Source organism: Hyla sarda, chromosome 4, assembly GCF_029499605.1.
Source record: "Hyla sarda isolate aHylSar1 chromosome 4, aHylSar1.hap1, whole genome shotgun sequence".
In the NCBI taxonomy this organism is placed as follows: Eukaryota; Metazoa; Chordata; class Amphibia; order Anura; family Hylidae; genus Hyla; species Hyla sarda.
This window is the reverse complement of record NC_079192.1, coordinates 390290991-390317670: the sequence shown is the minus strand read 5'-3', so window position 1 is coordinate 390317670 and position 26680 is coordinate 390290991. Positions and strand designations below refer to the sequence as shown.

The following is a 26680-nucleotide window of genomic DNA, read 5'->3' as shown; positions in this document are numbered from 1 at the left end:
CACTGCCACTCAGCCTATCGCCGGCTGAGTCGGGCAGTATCACTCGTCGACCATCAGGAACCAGGAAGAGGATCGCGGCGGAGACCGGAGTGGCTTACTGGAGGCGCGAAGGAAGGTATGTACTTTTTTTTTTTTTTTTTTTTTTTTACTGCCGGTAGTATGGAGGATAATTTTTGTATTCTGGAGCTCTCTAACTGTATGGCACAAGCTGATTCGAAGAAAGAAAAAAAATTCCACCGGAGTACCCCCTTTAACCCTGATTCCAGACAGCATGTATCTACAGAAGCAATTTAAATGGGAAATTCCTTGCTGAAGTTCCGTAGTGTGCATGGGCCCTATGACTATATCTGGTGGTTCCACTATGTAACATATTCATTGTGAGGGTATGTTCACATGGTGGAATTATGCCCAAATGTTCTGCACAGATGTTCCACTGCAGCAGAGACCCATTGATTTCAACTATTTGCACTGTTCACATGGAAATGCCACGGAAATCCTGATTCCGGCATCCTCAAAAAGAATAGACATGTCTATTCTTTCTGCGGATTTGGCTTGGAAATACAGTGCCATCGGCTGCCGGATGGTGCAAATGCACAAAACCTCCTCCCGTGTTTTTCGGGTGGACATTCTGCACATTGTACGCTGCGTGAACATGGCCTGAGAGAACTTACACCTCCGTATATTCAGCCTGTGCCATGTCTTTTTCTGCTTTTCTCTGGCAGGATCCAGTCCAATTTCTAGCAATAAATATACAGAATGAGAATATGGCTATGGGAATGCATCCAACAGAGAACATTCATCTTGTATAGTAGCATGGAACTGCATAGTCAGCAATTTTCCAAACATATACAAATAGAATGGAATAGGGAATGGTAGAATATTAGCAAATAGAGATGATGGGCACATCAGGACAGCCATAAAAAATACATGAATTATGTACATAGTGCCAGGGCAAGAACAGCCCCATAGGGTATTTGGCGCACCCACTTTACCCGTATTACTCAAATTGCTCTTACAAGTCAAGAATGTGATTTATTTCCATGCATTCGTCCGCATGGATAAAGTTAAGATGTAGCAGAGCTGAGCTCGTCATTCAGGACAACTATTTTGTGAGGTCATGCAGGATAAAGTTAAAAAGTTAGTTAAAGTTGTAAAAACACAAACAACAACCAAACACCAACCAACAACCACACACACACACCTCACCACACTTAACATAGCTGCTTCCTTCCAAAAACAGCACCACACCTGTCCTCAGGTTGCCTGTGGTATTACATACAACTCAGCTTCATTCATTTCAATAGAGCCGAGACGCAATGCCACACACAACCTAAAGACAAGAATGGCGCCATTTCCTAACTAAAGCAGCCATGTTTTTTCTAATCCTGGATAATTCCATTAAAGATGTAGCAGAGCCGAGGTCATCATATACCACAATATTTTAGGGAGCTCATTCTGTGTTCTCAGGTTTTTTTTTTCACAGGGCTGGAGGTGAACATACCCAAGTTACTACATGCGTTATCAAAGGCACAAAAGAAACGATTGAAAAGCCAACCCAGCTCTGCTCCATCTGTACAGTTTCCTTAATCTCATTTCTATGGATGCAAAAGCATAGGTAAATAGTCACCCCCTCCTCCTCCCCTTGCGGTTTCGAACCCTTAAGGACTTTTTTTTTTTTTTTTTATCTGCTTACAAAAGGGTGTGCACTTGCTTTGTACAACAACAACAACAACAACAACCATACATTATAATAGTAGTTTTTTTTGTTCTAACACACACTAATATATTATATATATTTGCAAGTGTTTTTCTACATTTGTTGCAAAACTACAACTCCCAGCATTCCCGGACAGCCAACGGCTGTCCGGGAATGCTGGGAGTTGTAGTTTTGCAACAGCTGGAGGCACACTGGTTGTGAAACACCGATACAGACTAGACAAAAAACACCATATAAAATAGGAAGAGACAACATTGCAGTAATGCACCAAACAAGTATAAACTAAGTCCTTCTCACTTTACCTTGAGTTTCTTTACCGCCTTACTGGTGTCTTGCTCCTGGCTCCATACAGTCACTCCCCCCTTGTTGTATTGGCACTGCCAGCCTTCGGGACTCTCGCACTGTTCCCGGAAGGAGTTAAAATCTGCATCGTCCGGAATATGCACCATTTTTTTTTTTTCCAGCTGTTCAGGCGGCGGGTTTGCGCTGAGCTCTCGGTTCACTGCACATTCAATTATTACCGACGTTACATGTATCTTCGCTGTTTCCTTCGAGTCGTGGCCGAGTAGTGAACGGTCTTGCGTTATGCCTCGCAGTGGATACTTCTCAGTATTCCCATATTCCCTGCTTCCGTTACATTCGTTTCGGTGTATAAAGTCGCCGCTTACTCCGATATATGGCTACAGTTAACCTTTACGTCTTCTCCAAGGCTCAGTGATCCCAGAACTGCCCCCCTCCAGGCTTGTATTCCAATAAGCTCTGCTACTTGTCTCTGGTTTCCTCTACGCCCGCCTCTCCTAGTCCTATATTATTTAGCAGGTAACATCATACAGGTGTCTTGGATTCCTCACCCAGCCCATTGCATCCACTCCCTCCTCTTCATTCCTTGGCATCCACCCCTTTCTGTATGCCTAATCTCCATCTGTTGGACTTTGCAGCCGTTACGGTTTCAGCTCCGGCGTTGAGTCCATCAAACTATCCTGAAAAGATAGGTCTAGGTATAGATATAACTAAGATATAGAAAAAAGAGATATAACTAAAGACGGATGAGACATGAGCAATGCAGCAGTCTCCAAAGCAGCCTTGTACTGCACTAACGCTGCAGAGGAAAGAGATTGAGTCTCAGCCAAATATTTAGGAAGGAGCAGAGAGCCTCTTAAAGTCTTCGGAAAAGACTTGATCCGTAAAAAAAAGGTGAAAAGATCTGTAGCGTTGCCCAGGGCAGTGCATTGTCCACCCGACACAAGGCTACTATATCATCCTCTCTGCAGTGCACTGCGTCCAAGTGGTGCAGAGAGATGTGTAATGGATATCGCAGCAGAACACTGGAGATGGTGCTGGATAATGCTTTTCGGGGGGGGGGGGGGGGGGGGGTTCACATTATTTTATATTTCACAAATGTAGAAAGAAAGACATGGCCATTTAAAGGGGTATTCCAGGGAAACACTTATATATATATATATATATATATATATAATCAACTGGCTCCAGAAAGTTAAACAGATTTGTAATTTACTTCTATTAAAAAATCTTAATCCTTTCAGTACTTATGAGCTTCTGAAGTTAAAGGGAACCTCACATCAAAAAAACTTTTGATATATTATACATTAATGTATGCAGAATAACTTAACAATTGCATGTTATTAAAAAATATGCTTCTTTCTATTTAATTTTCCACTTTTAAGAAATGACCACTAGGGGTCTCCCTACCAGTCCTGGCAGCAAGCATTTCAGACTCATGCTGGAGTCCTAAACACTACGAGCTGCCAGTCTGCTTTGTTCACAAAGGAGAACACTCAGAGCTGCCAGCCTGCTTTGTTCCCAGCCTGTTTGGCTGTGAACAAAGCAGGCTGGCAGCTCGGAGTGTTTAGGACTCCAGCATGAGTCAGAAATGCTTGCTGACAGGACTGATCGGGAAAAATACAATAGAAAGAAGCATATTTTTCATTAACATGCTATTGGAAAGTTATTCAACATTCATTAATCTAAAATATATCAAACGTTTATTTGATGAGAGGTACCCTTTAAGGTTGTTCTTTTCTGTCTAAGTGCTCTCTGATGACACGTGTCTCGGGAAACGCCCAGTTTAGAAGAGGTTTGCTATGGAGCTTTGCTACTAAACTGGGCGTTTCCCGAGACACGTGTCATCAGAGAGCACTTAGACAGAAAAGAACAACCTTAACTTCAGAAGCTCATAAGTACTGAAAGGATTAAGATTTTTTAATAGAAGTAATTTACAAATCTGTTTCACTTTCTGGAGCCAGTTGATATATAAAAAAAAGTTTTTTCCTGGATAACCCCTTTAATCACATGTTATCTATTGATCTATTGCTTCTTAGATACAACTTTAAAGGGGTATTCCGGGAATTTTTTTTATTTGACTATGCTACAGGGGCTGTAAAGTTAGTGTAGTTCATAATATAGTGTCTGTACCTGTGTGTGACGGTTTTCTCACAATTCTTCATTGATTTTCACCTCACTATTTTTACCAGCATACAAAATTACTGTTGTCTCAGATTTTTCCCAGCTTGCAATGCGGCCGAGACCTAACTCACAAGTCAGCTGATAACAGGGAGCCTGTCTGCTTCAATGGGTGGAGCGATCGCTTGGTAGGAGAGAGATCAATCTGCAACTAATGCAACAGCTGTAGGCACCCTGATTGAAAACCACAGGTCTGCGGCTCATTTATGTTTCAATGGGTGGGGTGGCTGATGTGTGGGAGGGAGGAAAATTAAATTGTGGGATTTGTAGTAAAAAAAAAATGTCAAATAGGAAATACAAGTTCACAAAAAGCTAGCCACAGTATTATGTTAATCTTATGACTTAGCCATTTATCCCCAAGACAAGCACAGACCCTTCCTAAGCATGTCCATTACTGTCTGCCAGGTACATACTAAAATCACCTTATGGTGGATAACTCCTTTAAAGGGGTACTCTGGTGGGTAAGATTTTTGGCTATATTGCTTCGTCTTTTAATGTTCATGATTTTTGCAATTGACATGTATTATATGTTTGTGTAGCATGTGTCTGTTTGTGGGCCAGGAAGTTCTGTAGTTCTGTGTTGGATCTCTGACTGTTGTCCACAGGTTAGGATTAGGTTGTGGACAAGATGTCATAGCTTTTTTTTTCTCTGTTCTTTCAGAACTGCTGAGAGAAATGGGCCACGCCCCCTCATCTCCCCCTCCTGGAGAACACAGGTGTGCATGAGAGAGGCCACGCCCCCTCATCTCCCCCCTCCTGGAGGACACAGGTCTCCATGAGAGAGATAAGCCACTCCCCCTCATCTCCCCCTCCTGGAGGACACAGGTGTGCATGAGAGAGGCCACGCCCCCTCATCTCCCCCCTCCTGGAGGACACAGGTGTGCATGAGAGAGAGAGGCCACGCCCCTCATCTCCCCCTCCTGGAGGACACAAGTCTCCATGAGAGAAATAAGCCACTCCCCCTGATCTCCCCCTCCCGGAGGACACAGGTCTCCATGATAGAGATAAGCCACTCCCCCTCATCTTCCCCTCCCGGAGGACACAGGTCTCCATGAGAGAGATAAGCCACTACCCCTCATCTCCCCCTCCTGGAGGACACAGGTGTGCATGAGAGAGGCCACGCCCCCTCATCTCCCCCCTCCTGGAGGACACAGGTCTCCATGAGAGAGATAAGCCACTCCCCCTCATCTCCCCCTCCTGGAGGACACAGGTGTGCATGAGAGAGGCCACGCCCCCTCATCTCCCCCCTCCTGGAGGACACAGGTGTGCATGAGAGAGAGAGGCCACGCCCCTCATCTCCCCCTCCTGGAGGACACAAGTCTCCATGAGAGAGATAAGCCACTCCCCCTGATCTCCCCCTCCCGGAGGACACAGGTCTCCATGATAGAGATAAGCCACTCCCCCTCATCTTCCCCTCCCGGAGGACACAGGTCTCCATGAGAGAGATAAGCCACTACCCCTCATCTCCCCCTCCCGGAGGACACAGGTGTGCATGAGAAAAGAAGCTCCTACATAGCTCCTCATCTCCCCTCCCCCTGCTCTGTCTTCTGAGGACACAGGTCTACACTGAGAGAAGACAGAGAAGATGTATGTGAAGGGGAGAATAACAAGGTGCAGGGGCTGGGGATGTATAGACTGTAGGGGAATAAATCTCAGACTGGGGATGATTTCTGTGTGTTAAAGGGGGGGTGACTCATGAATGACACATGCTGGGAGTTGTAGTCCCTGTTATGTGTGTGTATGCTAGTGTTTACAAACCAGTGTGCATCCAGCTGTTGCAAAACTACAACTCCCAGCATGCCTGGACAGTCTTTGGGCATGCTGGGAGTTGTAGTCTTGCAACAGCTGGAGGCCCACGGATTGGGAAACACTGGCCTAGCCTATTCAGTATATTACAAACAAAGTGCATTGTTTCCCAACCAGGGTGTCTTCAGCTGTATCAAAACAACAACTCCCAGCATGCCCAGACAGCTTTTGGCTGTCAGGGCATGCTGGTAGTAGTAGTTTTGAAACACCTGGAGGCACCCTGGTTGGGAAACAATGGTGTATGCCCTACAGAGGTGTGGTGAACTACAACCCCCAGGAGACTACAGAGGCAGCTGCTGGTGTTATACCACAGACTGAAGACTCCTGAATGACACATCCTGGGAGTTGTAGTCCCTTTTGTGTGTGTGTGTGTGTGTGTGTGTATGCTAACCAGAGCTGATTATATTAGTGTGCTGTGTATAAGGGAAAATAGTAGGGTGGGTAAAGGGCGGAACAAACAAACAAAAAAAAATAAAAAATAAAAGGAGCCGCCCCAAACCAGCAAGGCATGTGGCATGATGGGATTTGTAGTTTTCAGCACAGCAAGAAACAAGAAATAGAAGAAAAGATAGGAAAACAAAGTGGAGGATAAAAAGACAACAAATAATGGAAATAGAGTGGCTTAACCCCTTAAAGGGTAGCTCCCACCAACCCTCTTTTTTTTTTTTTTTTTTTTTTCTGTCCCTGCCTATTGCCCTTCTATCCCTAACCCCCTCCCTGCCTTTTTTTCATATTTATTGACTAATAATTGCCATTTTGTCTGCCTGGTAGTGTGCTCACTACCAGGCAGACTTCCCCAGCAGGCACCACGTCACTGATGCCTGCTGGGGGGGGACTTCCGCCCTTAGTTCTAACAGGGTGCCTCCAGCTGTTTCACAACTACAACTCCCAGCATGCCCTGACATCTACTGGCTTACAGGGCATGCTGGCAGTTGTAGTGGGGAAACAACTGAAGGCACCCATTTGTACCAACCTTCCGCCCCCACCCCCCTCCCCTCACCTCCGGTCGCTCAGATGGATAGAAGAAGCCGGGACCGCGAACTCTGCGCTGAGCGGCGAGCTGCGGAGAAACGGAGAATCCAGATGCAGGACGTGCCGGGGAATCCAATTCAGTTACCAGAGTCTGCAGAGAGAGTGCAGACTCCATCTGGGCTGAGGTACAGGCTGCGTGCCTGCTGCGGCCAGGGCGGCTGCTCCTGGACTTTACTGCGCTGGCTTCCTGCCTGTTTGATTGACAGACAGGAAGCCAGCGCGCAGTGAATGAATTTCGACTCATTTGCCCAGCTGAAATGAGTCGAAATTCTGTAGTGACGTCACTGCAAAATGCATTCGGCCACTAGGAGGGCGACCCCTAGTGGCCGAATTTAAAAGTGATTTTAAACTGTTTTAAAATCACTTTTTTTTATTAAACTATATTAGAGATATGTTGTAGTACTTAAGTACTACAACATATCAATTTTTTGTTTTCATGACAGTGCCCATTTAAGGACCGAGGGTTTTTCCATTTTTGCACTTTTGTTTTTTCCTCCTTGCCTTTAAAAAATCATAACTCTTTCAATTTTGCACCTAAAAATCCATATGATGGCTTATTTTTTGCGCCACTAATTCTACTTTGTAATGACATCAGTCATTTTGCCCAAAAATCTACGGCAAAACGGAAAAAAAGATAATTGTGAGACAAAATTGAAAAAAACACCGCCGTTTTGTAACTTTTGGGGGCTTCCGTTTCTACGTAGTAAATTTTTCGGACAACTTATGTTTATTCTGTAGGTCCATACGATTAAAATGATATCCTACTTATATAGGTTTGATTTTGTCGGACTTCTGGAAAAAATCATAACTACATGCAGGAAAATTAATACATTTAAAATTGTCATCTTCTGACCCCTATAACTTTTTAATTTTGCATTGATAGAACTTATTGATCGCTTTTTATTAATTTTTTCATGATATAAATGCACTATTTTGGACTTTGGAATTTTTTTGCGCGTACGCCATTGACTGTGCGGTTTATTTAACGATATATTTCATAATTTGGACATTTCCGCACGCGGCGATACCATATGTGTATTTTTATTTACACTGTGTTTTTTTTTTATGGAAAAGGGGGGTGATTCAAACTTTTAATAGGGAAGGGGTTAAATGATCTTTATTTGCTTTTTTTCCCACTTTTTTTGCTGTGTTATAGGTCCCATAGGGACCTATAACACTGCTCACACTGATCTTTTACATTGATCACTGGTTTCTCATAGGAAACCAGTGATCGATGATTCTGCCGCTTGACTGCTCATGCCTGGATCTCAGGCACTGAGCAGTCATTCGGCGATCGGACAGCGAGGAGGCAGGTAGGGGCCCTCCCGCTGTCCTGTAAGCTGTTCGGGATGCCGCGATTTCGCCGCGGCTATCCCGAACAGCTCCCTGAGCTAACCGGCTAACTTTGAATGCGGCGTCTAAAGGGTTAATAGCGCGCGGCACCGCGATCAATGCCGTGCGCTATTAGCCACGGGTCCCGGCCGTTGCTAGAGGCCGGGCCCAACCCGCCGTGGCCCCGCGTTATAGATCGGGAGCGGACACATGACGTACCGGTACGTCAGGTGTCCTTAAGGGGTTAAACAACAAGAATAGAAATGAAACAAAACAAGTAGGGTAAGTCAAAAACGGAAAAACACGTTGACCACCGGAGTACCCCTTTAAGGGTCACTTAGACCTGAAACACGCCTTGAGGGTTACCATGCCGTGCCTACGCAGGTGAGCTGACGCTTCAAATTTATTTCACTTAGTTTACACATCTGTTTAACATTCTGCCACCAGTTGATTTGCAAAAATATTTTGTTTCACCGGAGTACCCCTTTAAATATATGCCCTAACATGAAGCTTGCTCAGGAGCTGAGCGTGCTTCATAGCTGGATGGTCCCGGCTGATATCAGCAACCCAAACTGGTGGTGGTCATCATCGATCAGGGTGATATCCAGCATTAAGCCTTTTGACTCCGCAATCAAAGTTAAAACTAAAAGTGTGAAAATGAGTTGCTGAGGAACTGATTGGGACCACCGCGCTGAAATGGCAGTATTCTGATCAGCTCAGCGGATGGACGAAGGGTCCCTACCTTGCTTAATTGCAAAATTGCATGTAATCGTTTCCTATGGGAAAATAGTCCCTTCCGAAATAAAAGTCTAAATCACCCCCCTGTTGCTATTTTTTTAACACCTTAAAGGGGTACTCTGCTGGAAAACATTTTTGTTTTAATCAACTGATGCCAGAAAGTTAAACAGATTTGTAAATTACTTCTATATAAATATCTTAATTATTCCATTACTTATCAGCTGCTGTATGCTTTTTGAATTTCTTTTCTGTCTGACCACAGTGCTCTCTGCTGACACCTCTGTCCATGTCAGGAACTGTCCAGAGTAGAAGAAAATCCCCATAGAAAACCTATCCTGCTCTGGACAGACCTTACATGCACAGAGGTGTCAGCAGAGAGCACTGTGGTCAGGCTGAAAATAATTAAAAAATGAAAAGAACTTCCACTGTAGTATACAGCAGCTGATAAGTACTGGAAGGATTGAGATCTTTAAATAGAAGTCATTTACAAATCACTATAGAGACAAAGGATAGGTAGATTCAACCAATACAAATAGAGACAATATTACTGAGTACTGGTGTAGGAGAGAGCTGTGTATCCCGTACAACCTCACAAAATGTATAAAATAACAGAGGTACACTCTCCTCAAGTCTGGGCTTAAATAGATCTATTGCATAGTATTCTATCCATATATAAGTAATGTGTAAACATACATAACAGATTATCAGTCAGATATAGATGAATAATATTTAAAACATTTATTTGTCATAAAAATGAGTTTCAAACTGCAGGGCCCTTGCAGATGAACTCAGAATCACTCATTCAAATTATATTAAAAATGATGGTTTTATATCAACAGTAATAAAATATGGGTTGTAGTATATTTAGCATCCATAGATGGCCGTATATATAAATTATAACTAGTGTCTCTGTTCATATGTGGTAGACATTGCATGTATATATTTAGTTGTCCGTATTAGAACTTCTGTGCTGCTGGAAACAAATGCCGAGAGTACAACAGGTGTAACGTCTTTATCCTTGTTGGATACTATGTATCCTTGTGCGGGTAAATCCTATGAACCTTTAGAATAGTGTCATTATAAAGCGAGGGACTGGATACACTGTAGCGCAGTGTAATCTCACCAGTCCCAGTGAGGTCCCTCGGCACTCCCACACTTACCCTCTGTGGGCGCAGGGACACCTAGTAGCTCCGGGTTGCGAGTTGTCAGTGTCAGCGGTCCTGGGGATGGAGAGAAATCTATTGCCGGTGTGATGTCCATAGCAGCCTGATGATGACGGCGTCCTCGATCGCTGTGCGCGCCACGCCCCAGGTTTGATAGACTGGAATTGTCGCTTGCACCTCGGGTCCAATAAGTAGCGGCTGTGTATATGGAGCTGTTGGGATTCGGCAGGCTGGGGGTGGATCCTCTGTGTCAGCGAGGGATTGGCGTGGACCGTACCGGTGGACCGGTTCTAAGTTGCTACTGGTATTCACCAGGGCCCGCCGCAAAGCGGGATGGTCTTGCTGCGGCGGTAGCAACCAGGTCGTATCCACCGGTAACGGCTCAACTTCGCTGACTGCTGAGAGAGGCGTGGGACAGGAGGACTAGACAAAGGCGAGGTCAGACGTAGCAGAAGGTCAAGGCAGACGGCAAGGTTCGTAGTCAAGGGTAACGGCAGAAGGTCTGGTAACACTGATAAGGCAATCACAGAAACGCTTTCACTAGGCACAAGGGCAACAAGATCCGGCAATGCTGGGAAGGGGAAGTGAGGTAATATAGGCCTGGAGCAGGTGAGCTAATTACACTGATTGGGCCAGGCACCAATTAGAGTGCACTGGCCCTTTAAATCTTAGAGAGCTGGCGCGCGCACGCCCTAGAGAGCGGAGCCGCGCGCGCCAGGACGTGACAGCTGGGGACCGGGACAGGTAAGTAGATTGGGATGCGATCCGCGAGCGGGCGCGTCCCGCTATGCGAATCGCATCCCCGCCGGCAGTGTCAGTGCAGTGCTCCCGGTCAGCGGGTCTGACCGGGGCGCTGCAGAGAGGAGAACGCCGCGAGCGTTCCGGGGAGGAGCAGGGACCCGGAGCGCTCGGCGTAACAGGAGCATATATATAGAGTATAAGCTAGACGCGTTTCGAGATATTGCTCTCTTTTTCAATAGCAATGTCTGACTGCATGAGGGAGGATAGATTTATACCTGTAACCTTCTTGTATGTATACCTTCTTAATGCGAATTGGATTCGTTTTGTATAGGTGGATCCTGGGGACCAGATCGCTTTAAGATGAACTGTGGCTGTTACAATTTACTAGATTATGGCTTTCTCAAATATTTAAAAAGGTGTATAAAATATAGCATTTGGCAAATAAAGATACAGAATGTGAATATAGATATTTGAACTATATATACACATGGAAACGATCGATATATATGTATATAAATAACATAGATGCATAGATATACATATAAAAATACATAAAATAATGAAAACATTTTATAAAAATAAAAAATGTAGAAGTAAAATAAATATAAAAAAAAAAATGTAATTGAAAGTTGAAAGTTAAACAAACCAAATCATACATCAAAGACACCACTCAAGTTACATATCCTTTCACATAACTTATTTTTCAATGGCCATTTCTATTTACAGTTCATTGAGACTGCGATGGGGACCAGGTTTGCACCGAGTTTCGCCAATCTCTTCATGGCCTATTGGGAAGAGCACACTTTCACCTCAGAACTCGATGCAAACCTGGTCCTCCAGAGACGATATATAGATGACATTTTAATGGTGTGGAAAGGTACCCTCCTACAAATACAAGACTTTACTGAACAACTATACAACAACACTTTCAATCTCAAATTTACACCTAACATTAGTCTGCAAACAATAGAAATTTTAGATCTTCAAATTTCAGTTCATAATAATCAAGTCATATGCAACACATATCACAAACCGACATCCAAGAACAGCGATATCAGATTTGACAGTTGTCGTTTGCCTTAATGGCTTATCAACATACCTTACAGACAATACCGACGTATTAGACACAACTGCACAGAGACTCACAAATTTGAAGAAGAAGCACAGATCCTAACAAAACAATTCCAACAAAAACATTATCCCAACACACTCCTACAAGAATCACTACAAAAAGCCAGAACACACGATAGAGAACAATTTTTCATTGACACCTCTACAAAACAAGAAGACAATATACATCAAGCCAAAAGGATATCACCATTCAACACATCACACCAACAGATCAAAAAAAATGATTAATAAACATTGGCATCTATTACAGTTAGATAAAACAATTGGTACATCATTACCTCCACATGCTCCAGTCATATATACAAAAGCGCCAAACCTAGGATTAAAGATTGCACCCACCACAAAAGAAACTAAAATATTGTCACACAACACTTTACAATCCATTTCTGGGATGATAGGTCTCTACAGATGTAATCAGTGCAACAACTGTTACAGAGTTTAAAAACAAAAACAAAAAAAATAATAATTTACCTGTGATGTCCCAGTACGTGATATAGTCCCGTACAGTACATAGGCCCTGTCAGGTTAAGTCCCTCTGTTTCCTAGGGGCCCTCCTGCAGTGTCTCCCCCATAGTAATATATTATGTATAGTGTTATGTGTGTTGTGGATAAAGGACCTTTAAGGACCTTTGAGTTATGTAAATGATAATGTGTTCCCATGATGTTTTTGTTGCCCAGAGAGCACCAGCTAACCAGGTGACCTGCAGCTTGACTCATGGGCTTCTGGCTCAGCCCCCTTTTTATAAGAGGGGCAAACATTACAATCTCTCTTACACCATCACTCCTGCTGAGGAACAGTAAAGACCAGTATAGCCACATTCCAGTAAGTCAAGTCTACTTACTACTTACAGTCTAGTCAAGTCCAAAGTCAAGTCTATTTTAGTCTTTGTGGCTGAACTAAAGTCTATAAAAGTCACTACAAGTCCCAGCAAGCTGTGAGGTCCTTCTGTGTTACTGGACACCTCTCTGGGATCCTGGCCTAGCTGTAAAGACTATTTCTATTGGTCTACCTCAGCAAAGCTACCGTTAACCCTTACCTGGTCTTGGACTATTATTGATTTGCCTAACATCGGGATAACGGTACTACCATTCGGGTGGTTACCAGCAAAACCATGCCCTGGTGTCACGAACATTTAGGGGTTAATGACACCTTGCTCCTGGGCTACAACACCTGCCCCATACAATTCACCTTCGCACCCCCCAGACACCCCGTGGCTTTGCCATAACTTTGGCATCACAAACAGGATACGGGTGTGTCCCTTTACCATAAAACCGCAAGTCCTCCCCATAGTCTGAGTCTGAACTGTGTCCAAAGTAAATTGCATGCAGTTGCAACAAAGTTTGCGCCAAAAAATTGTACTGGACTGTCCATATTGCAAAGCGTTATTAGCAGGCGCTGATAAAGTAGTGGGGAGGTGAAAGAAAGACTGTTAATTGATATTGCCAAGTGTGTGAAGTCAGTACCTGAAGAGGTTAAACAGAGTCCGGTGTTTCCAACGCGAGCGAATGGCCGCAGCTCTGCCCTGTCAGTCCCCAGTGGTGACACCTCTTCAGTGTGTGAGCCAGAACTATAGATCCGCCCCGAGTAGCACGGGGGAAGACTTTACCAACCAGACCAAACAGGAAGTTCCCTGGGCGCAGCCATATTGAAGGTTCTGGCTACTGCGTCCAGCTCTGCAATATGCCGGCAAGTACCCGCTGCAGCGCAGACTCTTAATGATGTCCCGCAATCAGTCTCCAGCACCGGTGTCAGCTTGCATTAACCCCGTAGTGCCCAACAAAGTTCAGGGGTACTCGTTGCATAAGAGGGGGAGTGCCACTCGGAGGGTTCCTGGTAATCAAGAGTTAAACCGCTGCGGTCAATTGCCAAGTATCTTAAAGCGCTCCCAAAATCTTCTTAAAGAGACAGAGTGCACCTCTGTTATTTTATCATTTACAAATCAGTTACATTTTCTGGCACCAGTTGATTTGCCCCTTTAAGGACGAAGGGCACACCTGTACGACCTCGTCCTGCTTCTCTTCCATGACGTCAGGAGCTGACCCCGCATCATAGCAGGGTGGTCCCGACGGCTATCAGCCGCTGGGACCCGTGGCTAATACCGGACATCACTGATCACTTAGATGCCATGATCAACTTAAAAATAAAACAGTCCTGGCAGCTCAGTGGAGATGATCGGGACCACCGCAGTAAAACCTTGGTATCCCAATCAGCCATCCGATTGTTGGTCTGATGTTCCAGCCAGGCTCTGCAGGCTAAAGCAGCAGAGCATTGATAACACTGATCAATGCTATGCTATGGCATAGCATTGAACAGTGTATGCAATCAGAAGATGTTATAAAAAAAAGATGGTATATAAAAAAAGTTTTTAAAAAAGTTAATGTGAATTAACCCCTTCCCTAATAAAATCACCCTTATTTTCCCATTTAAAAAAAAATATGTATACAAAAATAAACATAAACATATCTGGTATTGCCATGTGCCTAAATGTCTAAACTATAAAAATATAATGTTAATTAAACCACATGGTCAATGGCGTCTACATAAAAAAATACCAAAGTACAAAATTACATATGAATACCCTAAAAAAAAATGTATAAAAAGCGATCAAAAAGTACCGATAAAAACTTCAGATCACGGCACAAAAAAATTAGCCCTCAATCAGCCTCGTATATATGGAAAAATTTTAAAGCTATAGGGGTCAAAAGATGACAATTTTAAACATGCTAATTTTGGTGCATGTAGTTATAATTTGTTAAAGGGGTATTTTTTTATTTGACTATGCTACAGGGGTTGTAAAGTTAGTGTAGTTGATAATATAGTGTCTGTACCTGTGTGTGACGGTTTTCTCACAATTCTTCTGTCATTTTCACCCCAATATTTATTTTAAACAGCATACAAAATGACTATTGTGTCAGATTTTTCCCAGGTAGCAATGCGGCCGAGACCTGACTCACTCCGCTGATGTCTGCATCAATGGGTGGAGCGATCGCTTGGTGGGAGAGAGATCAATCTGCAACTTATGCAACAGCTGTAGGCACCCTGATTGAAAACCACAGGTCTTTTGAATGGATGCAGCTGATTTATGTTTCAATGGGTGGGGTGGCTGATGTATGAGAGGGAGGAATTATGGGATTTGTAGACAAAAGAAGAAAATTCAACCAGGAAATACCAGTTCACAAAAAGCTATCCACAGTGTTAAGGTAATCTCACAACATAGCCATTTAGCCCCTAGACAAGCGCAGATCCTTCCTAAGCATGTCCATTACTGTCTGGCAGGTACTTACTAAAATCCCCTTATGGTGGAGAACCCCTTTAAGTAGTAAAATAAAATAAACCTATATAAATTGGGTATCCTTGTAACCATTTGGACCTACAGAATAAAGATAAGGTGTAATTTTTATGGAAAAGTGTACTGCGTAGAATCGGACCCCCACATGTGCAAATGTCCGCACTACAATAAGGCTTTGTTCACAACTCTGAATTTCTGTGCGGAATTCCGCATTGGAATTCAGCACAGAAATTTCACTGCAGCAGAGTCCTGTTGAATTCAACAGGATTCTGCTGCTCTGTGTACGTGACGGAATTTCCGTGCCAGATGCTTCCTGCACGGAAATTCCGAATTCCGTGCCTGCAGGAAGAATGAACCATTGTATTGATGTTCTGCACCTTTGAATATTTGGGCATACTCAGTTTTCCATGCGAAAAATATCTGCAGAATGTAAATAAGTCAATGTGTTATCTACTAGCTTTTATTGTAAGTGGTTGTGACTTGGCACTAAGCTGCTTCCCTTGACAATATCTAGGTGGAGCTCATACATAAACATTTCTCCCACTGAATTCTATATACCATTACTACCATACTGTATATTTTTTATTTTAACCTAGTGGGAGCCCTCAGGCAGATTGTTTTTAGGGGGTTCCCGTCCCAACATTGAATACGCATCTGTAATGTCCCACAACGAGTAAGCATTGGGTAGTGGGTACACACTGTCACTTTAACATGTACCGTCACTTAAATATATATTATAGGTGTATTTGTTCCCCTGTCCAGTTATGCTGTTTGGCATTCCAAGGTTGCAGCACAGGCTCTACATGCATTTGCATACATTGCAGCAGAGCCACACAAGTTACTACAGGGTGCCATCTAGTGGCCACACCTCTAAGCAGTGCGTTCCATAGGGTGTATTGAGAAAAGCCAGACCTAGTTCTAGAAAATTCTAGACATGTCAGGTCATGTGGGTCAGAATCCATAAAAGTCCATGCCACTTGCCACTTTCTGTGGATGAGAAATAACAAACGCAAGAGAGAACAATTCAGAAGCTGCCTTCCTAACTTCAGCCAAGACCCGCTGTCAGGAAGTAATAAGAGGGAAGTTGAATGAGGACTCTTTTGCAAATAAAGGGGACTGGATGACGCTTGCCTCCGGTCCTGGTCCAGTCAGTTACCTATGACAGAGACTTTTTCATCTAGATGCAGCAAATCTACTGCGTTTAAGCTGGGCCAAGTGTGGAGACCACTGAGTGATGATTAGGGTGATGGAATGCAGTGGGTAAGGTAGAAACATAGAATGTGAAACAATCAAGTGAGATAAAGTCGGCACTACCACCTTTAGTCCTTGCTGGAGTGTACACAGGAACCCTATGGCAATGACGCACTGCTGCCGCAGCTAATGAGAAGGTCCGTACGAGCGTTGCTTAAGTCCCAAGTGACAAAGCTTTTGTAAATCCAAACAAGTAAGAAAGAAGGGGACGGCTACTCACTCAATTCCACGGTGTCTTTATTCAAATCCAAGGGAGCATAGGACAAACAGGCATGAGTCCTCATACCGCCCTGTACGTGGAAAAATAAAAAGTTATAGGGGTCAAAAGAGGACATTTTTAAACGTATAAATTTTCCTGCATGTAGTTATGATTTTTTTTCCCCGAAGTACGACAATATCCAACCTATATAAGTACTGTACCATTTTAACCGTATGGACCTACATAATAATGATAAGGTGTCATTTATACAGAAATATGTACTGCGTAGAAACTGAAGCCCCCAAAAGTTACAAAATGGCGTTTTTCCTTTGATTTTGTTGCACAATGATTTTTCTTCCCGTTTCACCGTGAATTTTTGGGTAAAATGACTAATGTCATTACAAAGTAGAATTGGTGATGCAAAAAATAAGCCATAATATGGATTTTTAGGTGGAAAATTGAAAGGGTTATGATTTTTAAAAGGTAAGGAGAAAAAAACGAAAGTGCAAAAACTGAAAAACCCTGCGTCCTTAAGGGGTTAAACTCCTTCACTGTATTTGCAGCCACCACTTCTGTAGGAAGGCTATTCCATGCATCCACTACTCTCTCAGTAAAGTAATACTTCCTGATATTACTTTTAAACCTTTGCCCCTCTAATTTAAAGCTATGTCCTCTTGTGGTAGTTTTTCTTCTTTTAAATCTCCTCTCCTCCTTTACCGTGTTGATTCTCTTTATGTATATAAAAGTTTCTATCATATCTTTCATGTCTTTCTTCCAAGCTATACATGTTAAGGTCGTTTAAACTTTCCTGGTAAGTTTTATCCTGTAATCCATGTACTAGTTTAGTATCTTCTCTGAACTCTCTTTATAGTATCTATATCCTTCTGGAGATACGGCAAGAATGCGCACAATACTCCAATTGAGGTCTCACCAGTTTTCTGTACAGCGGCATGAGCACTTCTCTCTTTCTACTGCTTATACCTCTCCCTATACACCCAAGCATTCTGCTAGCGTTTCCTGCTGCTCTATTACATTGTCTTCCTACCTTTAAGTCTTCTGAAATAATTACTCCTAAATCCCTTTCCTCAGATACTGAGGTCAGGGCTGTGTCAAATATTCTATATTCTGCCCGAGGGTTTTTACGCCCCAGGTGCATTATCTTGCACTTATCCACATTAAATTTCAGTTGCCAGAGTTCTGACCATTTTTTTAGTTTTCCTAAATCCTTTTCCATTTGGCATATCCCTTCAGGAACATCAACCCTGTTAAATAACTTTGTTTCATCAACAAAAAGTCATACCTTACCACCTTTTGCAATATCACTAATGAAGATATTAAACAAAATTGGTCCCAGTACAGATCCCTGAGGTATCCCACTGGTAACAAGACCTTGCTCTGAATATACTCCATTGACTACAACCCACTGTTGTCTGTCACTCAGCCAATACCTAACCCATTTAACAATATGGGAGTCCAAGCTCAAAGACTGAAGTTTATTGATAAGTCTTCTATGTGGGACAGTGTCAAAAGCCTTACTAAAATCTAGATATGCAATATCTACTCCCCCTCTGCCATCTATTATTTGACTCTCCCAATCAAAAAAATCAATACGATTTGTTTGACATGATCTCCCTGAAGTAAACCCATGTTGTTTTTCATCTTGCAATCCATGGGATTATATATGTTCCACAATCCTATTCTTTAGTAGGGTTTCCATTCATTTCCCCACTATTGATGTCAGACTTACTGGCCTATAGTTTCCTGATTCCTCTCTACTACCTTTTTTTTTAATGAATGGACGACTACTGTTACCAGTGATTGGTTAAATAAATCTGTTAACAATTTTGGTAGTTCACCGCTAAGCTCTTTTAATAATTTTGGGTGTATCTCATAAGGCCCCTGAGACTTATTTGTCTTAACTTTAGACAGCAAATGTAGAACCTCTTTCTCTGTAAAGACACATGCACCAAGCAATTCATTAGTCTTCCTCCATAATTGAGGTCCCTTTTCTTCTGTGAAAACTGAACAGAAGTATTCATTAAGGCAGTCCGCTACCCCTTTATTCTCTTCTACATACCTATCTTCCTTTGTTTTTATTTAGTTATTCCTTGTTTTAATTATCTTTTTTTCATTTATATATCTGAAGAATGTCTTATCCCCTTTTTTCACAAACTGAGCTAGTTTTTCTTCTGCCTGTGCTTTAGAAGTTCTTATAACTTGCCTGGCCTCTTTCTGCCCAATCTTGTAGACTTCCCTATCTTCATTGCTCTGTTTTTTTTCTTATAATAACAAAATGCTAGCTTTTAGTTTTTTTAGGATTTGGCCACTTCTGCTGACACCATGTAGTTTGTGACACCGTGTAGTTTGTGACGCCAGGGCACCGTTAACCTCCACTGTCCCAGGATGAGATAGCTTCTCCTGGGCCAGGCTCGGGGCAATGAATACACCAATGCAAGGCAACGGATAACTATCTTTACTGTTGCTGAAAGTAGCAGTAACAGACTTTCTGGGAGTTGTAGTTGCTGTTGCATGCAGCTTTAAGATGATTAGCAGCCCACGTTGACTTGAAAGATTTAACTTGACTGACTGACTGAAGAAGAGATTTTCTCCAAAAGCCAGGCTTTGACATTTACCTTTGCATTGGAGTTTTCCTGAGATTGGCATGACTTTGGACAGTGGAGCAGTGGGCCCAACATGGGGACAGCAGGGATGCTCGAGGCGATGTGGGACCCCTGAGTAAAACCCCCAAGACACCATGGAAAGATCCTGATCAGTAAGCCATAACCTGGCCTTGAGCAAGAGAACCCCAAAAATTCTAATTGTCAAGTCCTACAGAGTACAGGAACGAGTAAGACTAACACCTTAGGGAACTATACGTCTGTTAATAAAACTGACTATTGAGTACACAACTCTAATGCCAGCAACTACAGTCCAAGATAAATTCCTTCACTGCCACACTTAAGCAACAGCTTCCTTTCCCTTTGCAGCTCATACTTAAAGGGGTTATCCGGCCAAAGACATCTTATCCCTATCCAGTTGTTTCCGGGACTGTGGACATGACATGATGTCACGCCCCCTTGTCATGTCACACCCCCTCCATTCATGTCTAATGAAGGGGCGTGAATGGAGGGGGCTAGAGTGACGTCACGAGGAGGCTGTGTGTGAGTTGTGGTTTACATGGGACTATTTACCACTCCAAACCACAGTTTACATAACCACTAGTAACATCTGTGTAGCAACACAAGTGTCACAACACCACCCGACTCGTCACACATCTATTAGACATTTATGGTAATGGAATTTCCAAGCAGAATTTTTCCATCAGATTTCCCTTGGAAATTCTGCCGTGTGAGCATAGCCTCAAATGAAAAGATGCTGGGAATCTGAATTATAAAGTCATTTTGCACTATTATTTAACCGACGGATATAGCTTGCAATAGGAGTAATTTTGATAATATTCTTGTGTAAATCCTCCAAATATGAACCTACGCTTTAATCTTAAAATTTTGAGAATGTATTAAGTACATGCTATACAATGCAAATCCGCAAAAGAGGATTACATAAGATCAAACTATTCACTGTGTAAATTGGCATTTACTATAGATACAATATAAGGACCCTTTATTGGAGTTGTTTGGTGCTCAGTATGTTAAGAGGGTTGAATTGCATACGGATGGTAAGCTCTTTATAATTCCTTACATTTTTGGCCCTTTTATGGGTGACATTATGGTCATATTATGATCTCCAGACCCTGCAGTGTATATGAAGCATGTACTGTGTATATGAAGCCTGTACTGTGGCATTTGGAACCCATATTATGCTGTTATACTATAGGACCCTTCATATGCTGCTGTAGGAAACCTCCTCATCACGCCATATACCTTCTGGATAAGTATGTTATGGAACATGTTACAATTCTATGAATGCCACATTATAGATCTGTAAAATCATATTGTAACATGAAGTTTATTGGCCTCAATATAAAATCTTTAGCAGTCCAACCACCCTCTTCCAATAGATGAAGTGGACGCAAAAACCTGTTAGTCAGTGTAAGGTTGGCTCTTGCAACATCTCAGTCACCTTGCTAGACATACATACACCTAGAGTCTACTACCTAGGAAAAATCCTGTCCACAATCAGGTCTCTGTTTCTGTCCACGCTGTGAGGATATCCTCAGGGCTGCCATCAGAAATTTCGGGGCCCCTTACACAGCTCAAGCCTGGGTCCCCCACAGCTCAAACCCCCCCCCCTCATCACTACTATAACCCGCCCGCACCTCTCCTCATCACTACTATAACCCCCCCACACCTCTCCTCATCACTACTAAAACCCCTCCGCACCTCTCCTCATCACTACTATAACCCCCCCCTCACCTCTCCTCATCACTACTATAACCCCCCCGCACCTCTCCTCATCACTACTATAGCCCCCCTCACCTCTCATCATCACTACTATAACCCCCCCCGCACCTCTCCTCATCACTACTATAGCCCCCCCTCACCTCTCCTCATCACTACTATACCCCCCTCGCACCTCTCCTCATCACTACCATAACCCCCCCTGTACCCCCCCCTCGCACCTCTCCTCATCACTACTATAGCCCCCCTCACCTCTCCTCATCACTACTATAACCCCCCCGCACCTCTCCTTATCACTACCATAACCCCCCTCCGGCACCTCTCCTCATCACTACCATAACCCCCCGCACCTCTCCTCATCACCCCCGTAACCCCCCTTGCACCTCTCCTCATCACTACTATAAACCCCCCCGCACCTCTCCTCATTATTACTATACCCCCCCGAACCTCTCCTCATCACTACTATAACGCCCCCCTGCACCTCTCCTCATCACTACTATAACCCCCCCGCACCTCTCCTCATCACTACTATAACCCCCCGCACCTCTCCTCATCACTACTATAACCCCCGCACCTCTCCTCATCACTACTATAACCCCCCGCACCTCTCCTCATCACTACTATAACCCCCCGCACCTCTCCTCATCACTACTATAATGACCTCAGCACCTCTCCTCATCTCTACTATAACCCCCCGCACCTCTCCTCATCACTACTATAAACCCCCCGCGCACCTCTCCTCATCACTACTATACCCCCCGCACCTCTCATCATCACTACTATAGCCCCCTCACCTCTCCTCATCACTACTATAACCCCCGCACCTTTCCTCATCATTACTATAACCCCCTCGCACCTCTCCTCATCACTACCATAACCCCCCGCACCTCTCATCACTACTATAGCCCCCCGCACCTCTCCTCATCACTACTATACCCCCCCGCATCTCTCCTCGTCCCTACTATAACCCCCCACACCTCTCATGACCTCCATAACCCCCACCTCTCATCACCTCCATAACCCCGTGCACCTCTTATCACCCCCCTGCACCTCTTATCACCCCCATAACCCCCTGCACCTCTTGTCACACCCATGACACCCCCATGCACCTCTTATCATCCTTATAAAATCCCCCTGCACCTCTCCTCACCCCCATAACCCCCCATGCAATTGAAAAAGAGGGAATATACCCTTGAAACGCGTTTTGCTATACATGTATGAATAAAATACATGCAGAGAACACTGCTACTGCATCCAATTCCAATTCTTCACCTTCCGAGGCAGCGCCACGGCAAGTCTTCTTTCTGATTTTATTATGCCATTTTAGGAACTGTCCAGAGCAGGAGAAAATCCCTATAGCAAACATATGCTGCTCTGGACAGTTCCTAAAATGGACAGCAGAGGTCAACAGAGAGCACTGTGGTTGTGACATAAGAGAAATCCAAAAAGATAAACATTTCCTCTGTAGTATGCAGCCCCTAAAACGTACTGGAAGGATTAAGATTTTTTTAATAGAAGTAATTTACAAATCTGTTTAACTTTCTGGCACCAGTTGTGCTAAAGCAACTGTATTATCTTACATTTTTACAAGGAGTTTCTGGTGCCAGAAAGTTAAACACATTTGTAAATTACTTCTATTAAAAAAATGTAATCATTTCAGTACTTATCAGCTGCTGTTATTATCCACAGGAAGTTCTTTTCTTTCTGAATTTCCTTTCTGTCTGACCACAGTGCTCTCTGCTGACACCTCTGTCCATTTTAGGAACTGTCCAGAGCAGGATAAGTTTTACATGGGGATTTGCTCCTACTGTGGACAGTTCCTGACATGGACAAAGGTGTCAGCAGAGAGCACTGTGGTCAGGCAGAAAAGAAATTAAAAAAAGAAAATAACTTCCTCTGTAGTATACAGCAGCTGAAAAGTGCTGGAAAGATTAAGATCTTTTAATAAAAGTAATTTACAAATCTGTTTAACTTTCTGGCACCAGTTGATTAAACATTTTTTTTTCCAGTGGAGTACCCCTTTTAAGCCTGGTAGCGGGTTCAGTTGTATGCTGCGGGGGAGACTGCTGATCCCTGCCGTATTCGGGATGCCAGAGGATGCTGAATGTAATAATAATCATCAGACACCATAGTGTTGGTAATATGATAGAGTGTACCACTTATGGTTGTTCTTCAGTTATCAGATATTGCTGTTCGTAGGGTGATATGGGATATTAGGGGAGTCCTTGGTGTTGTCCTTCTCTTTTATTGCAGCATTTTTGTTGTGTACAGGTTCCAATAATTATGATAATTATGACAGAATTCATCTTGCGGTCTGATTTATAGAGATAATGCTTGTGTACATTACAATAATTAATATAATATAGTATAACCATTTTAGGTGTTTTAGCCAATAGTTGATTAGTGTTTTGTGATTAATTGCATCTTGCGACCTGTAATTATTATACTGGTAATTCCTAAAGTAGGATATTTTTGGGGGTGATATAAGAGGCGCCTAGGGAATGATACTATATATGTCCATTTAGGGTTGTCACCTTTCTTTAAAAAAATACCAGCCATGCTCATTTGCATAATTAATTATACATTTGTGACAGGAAGTGATGTAAGAGATCCAATACATATACAGGCAAAATGTTGCCCTCTTCTGACCCCTTTAACTCATCTGTAGTTTTTAACAGTACAATTTTTGTTTTGATGTGACTCTTTGATCATTTTTTATTAAATTTGGATGTTGCAGTTAGTTACGAACTTCAACTCCCAGCATGCCCTGATACAGCCTATGGCTCTTTTTGGGTCAGTTGGGTCAGCTGCAGAGCCATAGGCTGTGTCAAGGAATGCATTTTAGTGACCCCTTTAGGTAGTTGTAGCATTTCTCCTTTAGTGACTCCCTTTAGGTAATAATAACAGTTCCTCTTTAGTGACCCCCTTAAGTAGTAATAGCAGTTCCCCTTTAGTGACCCCCTTTAGGTAGTAATAACAGTTCCCCTTTAGTGACCCCCTTTAGGTAGTAATAGCAGTTACCCTTTAGTGACCCCTTTTAGGTAGTGATGTCGCGAACATAAAATTTTCCGTAAATGTTCGCAAACGGGCGAACTGGGCGAACCACCATAGACTTCAATAGGCAAGCGAATTTTAAAACCCACAGGGACTCTTTTTGGTCACAATAGTGATGGAAAAGTTATTTCAAGGGGACTAACACCTGGACTGTGGCGTGCCGGAGGGGATCCATGGCAAAACTCCCAAGGAAAATTACATAGTTGATGCAGAGTCTGGTTTTAATCCATAAAGGGCATAAATCACCTAACATTCCAAATTTTTTTGGAATAACGTGCTTTAAAAAAAAAAAAAAAAAAAAAAAAAAGGAAAGGTAGTGTATGGGTAGTCCATTTGCACAACCGCAAACTCCCCATTTGCACAAGGTTGGATACCAAGCTAGCCATGTCCCGTTCCTTGTCCTCAATTATGTCATTGAAGGTCTCATCCTCCACCCAGACACGTACAACACCAAGGGTCCCCGAAAGGTGACAACAAGCCCCCTCGGACGCCTGCTATGTTTGGTTTTCCACCTCCTTAAAGCCACCTTCCTCCTCTGACTCCTCTTCTTCAGACTCCTCCCTCTGCGTTGCCTCTCTCTGTGTTGTTATAAGGTGTGTTAAGTAGTACTATTCCTATCAATTTAATCCCTGTTACATCCCCTATCAGTGGACGTGTATATGGCCTCGATTTTAGGAACTGGGAGATGGAAAAAGATGCTTGGTCGGTCCACCTACTTCAAATTTGGGGCACTGCGCATGCAATCTAATGTGCCACCAGATAGGAGTGGTGTGTTAAGTAGTTCTATTCTTATCAGTTTAATCCCTGTTAGGTCCCCTATCAGGGGACGTGTATATGGCATCGATTTTAGGAACCGGGAGATGGAAAAAGATGCTTGGTTGGTCCTTCTTCTTCAAATTTCGGGCACTGAATGTGTAATCTAATGTGCCACCAGATAGGAGTGGTGTGTTAAGTAGTACCATTCCTATCAGTTTAATCCCTGTTACGTCCTCTATTTTGGATTCAAAATGGCCGACTTCAAAATGTCCGCCATGGTCACCACCCATCTTGAAAAGTTTCTCCCCTCACATATACTAATGTGCCAAAAACGGGAAGTTAATATCACCAACCATTCCCAATTTATTAAGGTGTATCCATATAAATGGCCCACCCTGTAGAGTCCCTGAATATTAAAAATAGGGGGTCTGTCTATTACATTACTTAATTCCTTTAGAACACGGGGGTGAATGCCATCTGGACCTGGTGATTTGTCTATTTTGATTTTTTGCAGGCAGCACTGTACTTCTTCCTGGGTTAGACAGGTGATCTGTACTGGGGAGTTTACCTTATCTCGCTGTATTTCACCTGGCATTTCATTTTCCTCTGTGAATACAGTGGAGAAGAATTTGTTTAATATATTTGCTTTTTCCTGATCCCCGTTTATAGTTTTTTTTCCCTCATCATTTTTTAAATGGCCTACACTTTCATTTTTGACCTTTTTGCTATTTATATAGTTAAAGAACATTTTGGAGTTAGTTTTACTCTCTTTGGCAATGAGTCTTTCTGTCTCTATTTTTGCGGCTTTTATAATTTTTTTTTTTTACATATTTTACACTTCTTCACTACCGTCCTGTTTTAGTAGTTTAAATGCTTTATTTTTGTCGTTTATTGCCCCCTTAACATTCTTATTCATCCATATTGTTTTTTCTTTTATTTCTGACCCTTTTATTCCCATAAGGTATATACATCTTACTGTGAGAATTTAAGATATTTTTAAAAGTCTCCCATTTAGTGTCAGTATTCATGTTTTTGAGGACATTATTCCATTTTATATTGTTAAAGGGTAGCTCCCACCATCCTATATTTTTTTTTTTTTGCTAGCCCGTTTCCCCTCCCCCCCCCTGCTACGGCACTAGCCCGTTCCCTCCTCCCCCCCGCCCCGCATACCCCGTTCCCTCACTACACTTGCAGTTACTGCAGAGTCCGGCAGCGGGCGTGCAGGGACAGCGGCGGCAACGAGGTGGCGGCAATGTGCGGGAGGAGTGGCCTCCCAGCCAGTGGCCGGGGAGCCAATGCGCTCGCTCCCGCCTATCTGATTGACAGGCAGGGAGCGAGTGCAGCCTAACAGAAAAAGGACTGATTGCCACTCCAAAATCAGTCCTTTTTCAGTAGCTGGTTTTTAAATGTAAATTAAACCTTTTTAATGAAAAAAAAAATAATGAAAGTATATTAGAGATATGTTGTAGTACATAAGTACTACAACATATCAAAAAATAAAGTTGGTGACAGTGCCCATTTAACCCCTTCCCGCTATTGGACGTATGCATACGTCCAGGCGAATTACACGTTCGCGCAAATGGACGTATGCATACGTCCAAGCGATCTCCTGCTCTGCCGCGGGCAGCGCA

The 26680-nt window shown here is 43.1% G+C and overlaps 1 protein-coding gene across 2 annotated transcripts in view; it reads right to left on the bottom strand.

Annotated features, from left to right (window-relative positions):
- LOC130267383 (START domain-containing protein 10-like) overlaps nt 1-26680 on the bottom strand; it is a 217534-nt gene that overhangs the window by 47257 nt on the left and 143597 nt on the right. The window contains exon 1 of one of the 2 annotated variants that reach the window (XM_056517049.1): nt 2020-2953. The exons of the other annotated variant lie outside the window; for it this stretch is intronic. Coding sequence (XP_056373024.1) covers nt 2020-2166 — 147 coding nt within the window. The 5' untranslated portion in view covers nt 2167-2953. Of the gene's footprint in view, nt 1-2019; nt 2954-26680 lie in introns of those variants that run through there. 2 annotated transcript variants of the gene reach the window in all.